Genomic DNA, 7,199 nt, shown 5'->3' on the forward strand with positions numbered 1-7,199 from the left:
TGACAATGATGATAAATGAAAATGAAAATGGAAAATACAAAAATAAAAACAAATTCAAAATATTTAATGTTATAATTATATCTCAATGATACTAAAATAATCACTGCTAACGGAAAACAATAATTTAATAATAGTAATAATAATAATAATAATTAATTATTATTATTATTATTTACTTGGTTAACTCTTTAGGCACAATTATTTACATATGTATTAATTATGAATACATTTATGAATACATTGTTTTGTAATCGGATATTTAACTTAAATTCTGGCATACAGTTGTAAACTAGAAATAACTATTTTTTGGAAATAGCCATTATTATTATTATCATCATCATCATCATCATCATTATTCATAAATAGTTAATAAACACTAAAGTTACACTTTAAGACATTAATAATTTTTGCATTGTGACATTTTCATGACAATTAAGCAAATTTTGCCACCAGATTCTCATGAGCCTCTAGACATGCAAAAAACAGACACAAAGACAGATGATAAAAAGCAAAAAGGGAACGAAAAAATAAAAATTAAAAGGGGAAGTAGAAAAGCATTTGTCGTATTACAATGCCTTAAGGGCTCTTCTTAAAAGTGCTATTGCCACACAAAGCTATTGAGATCCATATGTCTGCGTTTAGCTGTCTGAGTGGACAATACCTGAGCCCTGGAGGAAGACACAGTGGAAAAGCTTGTCTCCGAGATAATAGGAAAACAGATCACAATGTTAGACCAATCTGGTAAAGACCACCCAACACTCAGCAGGCCACACAGACAGAGCAAGGGAAAGTCTCTAGTGTAACAGAGGTGATGAGAGGAACTGCTGTTCATCAGCATTAGTGCACTAATGTAAGTCTGCGTGGGAACACTACCTCTCTTCGTAGACGTATATTATGAGAAATGAGAATCTCAGCAGGTTTCAGGATATTTAGGTGTGTTACGTATATTGTACTTATAGGGGGGGTACAATGCTGTTTCATGCATTCAGAGTTGTTTACACTGTTAAAGGGTTGGATTCTCATGCTAAGCATGGACAAAGTTTCAAAAAACAATTTGGACATATGACGGAGTATTTCTGTGCCAAAAATCTTACTTCCGGGTTCATACAAGTATCGGAGAGGTTTTTTTTCGATCATGGCTCTTCATGACGTAGACGAGGGTGGAACTCCTTATATGGGCATTTCTCCCTGAAGAATGCATCCACGCACACATCGACCAGAGTGAGAGCCAGAGCGAGATCGCATCCATCAACGTGCTTCATCCGGCGGCAGCGCTGCAGGGGACTTGCTCGGGAATCCAATTCATGTCTCCAATCCAAAGAAGTGTGTTTTAGGTTGTAAGGGAAAGGTAACTTTGTTCAGCTTCCTAAAGAACCCAGCATTATGTAAACAGTGGATACAGTTTGTTTTTCCGGGGCAGCAACGGAGTTTCACAAGTGTGTTTGTTGACAAACGTTTTATAAACAAGGTCCAGTTCGATGCTGGATTTGCCCATCGTTTGATACTGAAAGATGGAGCGGTCCCAGCAATAAAAGATCCCGGTCATGATTCAGAACTGCAGATGGTAAGTGAAACGGCATCAAATGTTTGTTTTGTTGGCATTCGGTGCCCAAGTGCTCGTCAATCTTTAGCTCCGCCCACGGCGTGCCTCCAGGAGCTCGGCTTTTACGGGGAAAAAACAGGAGCTGTATCTCTCTTTTATAAATATGATAAAACTAAAGACTTTTTGGAGATATGAGGGATGCAGTACTACTCTATAGGTACTCAAGATTAACATGAGATTGTTATTCCCCCTTTAAAACTGATGCCCTTAACACTGTGTGTGTGGGGGGTATGTTTGTCAGTAGTTTAAACATATTTTATTTGTATATAGAATTCATTATTTCATTCATCTGTTTGTTTGTTTGCTTGTTTATTTATTTATTTATCAATTTCAGACTAAAATATCTTAGGTTCTGCCACTGGTCATGATTATTTGAGGCATTTCGCTACTTTTATTAACATTTTTGCCTCTGTATTTCATTTCAAATGGTCTTGTAGTGTAGGCTAGAATATGATGATATGAAAATAATAATTAATGATGAATATACAAGTAGTATCATAACAGCAAGAGATGTTGTTCTGAAAATCCATAATAATAATTAACAATATTTGAATAAATTGATTAATAAAATATTTCAATAAAAAGAAAAATACAATATTGGATGACATACTTTTTGAAAGAACTGTCAATTAGTTTATTTTTGCTCTGCCAACAAAAATAGTTCCAAAAGCAGGATCAACCACTGCATGTCTCAGAGCAATACAAAGTAGTGATATTTAGTTCCTGAATACATTTTAAATGAATTATTTGAGTGAATAATGCAATGATCCACTCATGCATTATACTGGAATAAAAATGTAAGTATAGATATTCCATGTATTATTGTAATTAATATAAAGTCACAAAAACAGTACAAATAATTAAGAAATTAGCTAAATTGCTCTGATAAATCTCTAAAATTATTTTAAAATGAGTATAGTGTATCTCAACAGGACAAATTCCCAAAAGTATTTCATGTCAACTTCAATTGTACGAAATCCCTCTGAGTTTTTTTGTCATGTATGATAATGCAGGAAGACTTTAAATGAGTCATTTGTCCTCTTTCATTTGAATATGTGACAAAAGCAGAGTTTATGCACGTTAGCGTGATTCACTCCACACATCGGTGGGTGTCACATCTGTATAAACAGGCCCTGGGGTGAACACTGTAATGGCACACAATTGACATTACCTCCCTCAATGATTCCTCCATTTCTTCAGTGCTCACATGGCTTTTTATTGTCTCTACAAACCCGAAGGGGACAGAATAAAGTGACACCGCCAACTGCTTTATCACCACTATCGCTGTTCACACTTGTGCTAGTTTATTTATCAAGCAGGTCCTCTGGGATGGTAATTAGCTTTGAGTCTGTGGTGGCCACTGGGTTTCTCCTGATATTTTGTGAGCTGTAAAGAGGATCATTAAGCAACTGGGAGAGTGCAACACAAAAGACAGTGAGAGATGTACCTGTGTTGACCTTGGATGTGACCCGTGCCAAATCAATCCGTCTAGGGTGGGGGACAGGAGCGGTGGGCTGGCGGGGACTGTTTTTCCGGCGTTCCGAGAGCTTGCTGACTTTAGAAAGGGGGGCGAAGATTCCTGGAGAGGGTCCGAGAGAAATTAGTTTGTTAGCCACTGAGAAGAGAGAAGAAGGCAAGCCCTAAATTGTACTAAAAAACATGAAAACAGACAATGCTTAAATGAGAAATATCTAACTAATATAAAAAATAAATAGGGAAAAACAGGGTTAGGTATCACCAAATACAAAGTTATGTCATGGAACTCTAGATGGCGCAGGCTGTTCTAACTCAATTTGATATAATTAAATCATCATCATCCATAGGGTACAGCTGATTTTCACATCAGCAGTCAATGAGCTTGCTGCTCAACATTCAAATACTTGGCTAGTGCTTGTTATAGCAGTTGCAGAACACTTCAGAAACCCTCCACCTGTATAGATCTGCTACGCGGTAATTTCAAGTATGTTATATAAGGGAGTTATTGCATATGTTACATATGCAGCAGCAGTATTTTTACATGCACACAGCAGCATGTCTGTGGAAGAATTGGCAGTAGCAAGGCTCGGTACGTGCTCTGACGCAGCAGCAGCGTAGCAGAGCTATTCCGCCAAGACCAAACACACAAACATACATTTATGTTACATATATGAACATTAGACGGGGTGCGGCAAGGCTGAGGAATAGTGTACAGTCAGCAGATAATTTTGCTCCGTTATCAGTTGTAGCAGTTGTGGTTGTATCAATAACAGACCACTAGATGGCGTGATTGAAGAATCAGAGTTGTATTGCAGGGAGCCATGTAGAAATATAAATGAACGATGCATGGTTCTGCTCTAAGCATGTAAGTTACAAGTTTGTGAAAGGACTTCCAGTGCCAGGTAAATGTAGCAGATTATGAATATACTTAAGATTAGGGGTTGCACCGACTAATCGACTAGTCGACTTCAATGCTCTGCCATGACGCTTTAAGCTTGACGTCGACTAGTTGCTGGTCCTATAGAGGGTGCAACAGGATAAGAAATATCTGAAGAACTTCCACATTCACGCTACGTTTCCAAACAGTTAAAATGACAAATAAATGCATACTCTGAAAGCGCTCCACAAGACATGTGATATTAAATTACTGGATGCTCGATATTGAACGGGAGAATGCACGTTTTAAACAGCTTATTGTACAGGTAAGTTAACCGCCATTCTAATCTAATGCACTGCTGCACTGTAACGCACACATCGTGCGCACACAGAATCATTCAGCACGGAAATGTATTGTCAACACTGTTCTGTGATTTCTCAATAAAATAGCTTTAAACTGAAAAGTTCAAGCATATATTTTTAATAACTAAATCCCACAGCTTCACTACTAGTAGAGAGATGCTGCCAGGTAGAATTAATTCTAGACACGCAATCACTCTCACTAATGCATTCATATGAATGTAATCTTTACTGTGCTACTTTATCTGTATCCGATTTAAAAGAAGCAGAAATCTGTGAGAAACCTAACGACTCAAAGACAAAATAACTGTTAAAAATGAGCTATTATAGGAGCAATAGCCATGTGGGCAGCGCTGTGTCAAATGCCATAGCTGTGCACAAGGTGTTTATCACAGCTCCAGACTTATTTGTTCATTAATGACGTCATCAGCGACTAGTCGACTTCGACTCGACTTTCATCGCCTCTACTTAAGATTCACAAACACCAAAACAACGTGTCTACACCAGACGCAAGTGGCGCGATGTGACAAAAGCAAATAGAACCCAGTGATGTTCAGTGAACAGTGGATGACAGTAAACTGATGCCCCGTTCTATTTCTGACAAACTCCAGCGCTCTGACACAAAGGACAATTTCAAATATTCATAAGACAATCGTGAAAAAAATTGTTTCCTCAAAAATATGAAGCAGCACAACTGTTTTCAGCATTAAAATAATCAGAAATGGTTACTGAGCAGCAAATCAGCATATTGAAATTATTTCTGAAGGAGCATGTTACACTGAAGACTGGAGTAATGATGCTGAAAATTCAGTTAGCTTGAAAATATTTTTCTCTAAAAAAAGGGGGCCCGGCAGAAAAAGTTTGGGAACCACTGGATTAATGAAATTATGCTGACAAGTTAACTACGCATGCTTATATATCATCATATTACAACAGAGATGTGGCTGGTTAAGACAAAAATTCAGATTAACGCACACAAAATATTTGATTAATTGGTGCTCTATCATGTTGCATCTGGTTTACTAGTTTGTAAACATTACATCACTAGTTAGCTAGTTACACTCAAATATCACCATAACACACTTGTCAAAGTTGTAGCTGGTTATGGAAGGGATATGACTCATTCCTTGGTGATTTGTTGTGCCTGATTTGCTAGTTACTAAAAATTAAGCTTGCTAGTTATCTAGTTATCCTTACATATTGTCAAATCACAACTGCTATATTCATGGCTGGTTATTAAAAAAAAAACAAAAAACAAACAAAAAAAACATTAACACAGAAAAGGCATGATTCCTTGACTACTGTGTAAGTAAATAGTTAGTAAACATTAAACTCAGTTATGCTCAAATACAGTCATACCTCACTTACCACATTTTCCCTCACTTATCAGTTGTTCAGACAACAATTAAATAAGACATGCATTATTGCTTGACTTTTTATATTGCTCCAGATTAGCTAGTTAGTAAACATTACGCTCAATATTTATCTGGTTGGGCTCAAATATCACAGTCTGGTTAGCTGGTTAAGACAAAAATGGGATTAACAGACATGACATGATATTTTTTTGCGCCTGGTTAACATGTTGGTAAACTAAGTTTTTAACAATACTCTTTGCAAGTCACTATCATACGGGAAAACCTTTTCCATTAATACTCTTACCATGTTTATTTGGGCAGCTGAAGTACTGGACGCCAGCTACCGATCCATCATTCTTGCCCACTGGTTGGTGAAGCTCCACTCCAGCCCAAAGCTCACCAGCAAACTCTGTACTGCCACAGAACCGCAGAGTCCCGACCTTACAAAACAAGCGAGAGCCACAGAGTAAACTAAGATTTATACTTTCCCTTAATGCATTCAATCACGGGACCACAGGAGCATCCTGCAGAAACACTTTAACAAACGGAGGGGAGGCTCTATGGGGACAGTATGAGAAATAGTTTCCTGGCCGCGTGGGCTGCTGAGGCGATAATACATGTTCAATAGACCTGTTTCACGCTCTCTTTATCTTGCTCCGTACTCCAGAGGGCAATGAAAAGTGATTACTTCTTTATTCCAAAAACAAACAAGCACATTCGCACACCGCGGCCCATTTGACTGGTTGGCGGAGAGCCGACCTTGTTTTCTTATGTGCCTTACATTCATAAACAGGCAGATGAGTTTGGATAAAAATAACGTTAAAAGTAAAATAGGGATCAAAGAAAGCCAGCGGTGCCAAGGATCCCTGAAGATAATGGGGTTTTGATTAGCCAATCTGCAGATTCTAGGCACTCTGCTCACTTTAGTCCCACTGTGGAGGAGGATTTCATTAATGGATAATTTGGTGTGTAGGTAAGAGAGGGCGAGAGTCAGCCAAAAAAAGTAAAATTAATTATTTCTGCAAGGACAATACAGATGAGCAAGCCCTCTGGTCTCTTTACTCTTCTTTCAGTTTTCTGACCCCCCCATGCTCCATACCCACTGCAAATGGATTTGAAAGCCCCAGCTGAAACCCCGTCCACTACTGATGATGTCAAAATGGTCCGCAGCTTGCAATGCGGCTGCCTTTTAGCTGTAGCAAATAGCAGACAGTCATACAGCAAGTAGGACAGATTTTGATTGCGTGGCAGCTTTAGGATACTGTTCAGTGACATTTTAGTTCTTCGCGGGGAGTAGTGCATGCAGTAATTTCTTTCCAACAACTCTCATTTTGCTGAACATTGTGTGGAGGCACACCTGTTTCTATTAAATTGATTTCTCAACTGCTTCAATCAATATCAATCACAGCAAACATGTTATGTTTGAACTCTAGCGTCTCTAACCTGTTTTTAAATTTGATGTGAGAACCAACAAGCACACACATTTCCTTGATTTTTGAAGCAATGTACATTTTTTCCAACACACATAC

At 38.1% G+C, this 7,199-nt stretch overlaps 1 protein-coding gene across 1 annotated transcript in view; it reads right to left on the reverse strand.

Annotated features, from left to right (window-relative positions):
- LOC107685343 (CAP-Gly domain-containing linker protein 4-like) overlaps positions 1-7,199 on the reverse strand; it is a gene marked incomplete at its 3' end in the record, with an annotated part of 51,625 nt that overhangs the window by 20,077 nt on the left and 24,349 nt on the right. The window contains exons 7-8 of the mRNA XM_016481891.1: positions 5,975-6,110; positions 3,051-3,182 (exon numbers count right to left, since the gene is read on the reverse strand). Of these exons, the coding sequence (XP_016337377.1) occupies positions 3,051-3,182; positions 5,975-6,110 (268 nt within the window). The remainder of the gene's footprint in view (positions 1-3,050; positions 3,183-5,974; positions 6,111-7,199) is intronic.

Source organism: Sinocyclocheilus anshuiensis, unplaced genomic scaffold (genome assembly GCF_001515605.1).
Source record: "Sinocyclocheilus anshuiensis isolate Anshui unplaced genomic scaffold, SAMN03320099.WGS_v1.1 scaffold974, whole genome shotgun sequence".
NCBI classification, from domain to species: Eukaryota; Metazoa; Chordata; class Actinopteri; order Cypriniformes; family Cyprinidae; genus Sinocyclocheilus; species Sinocyclocheilus anshuiensis.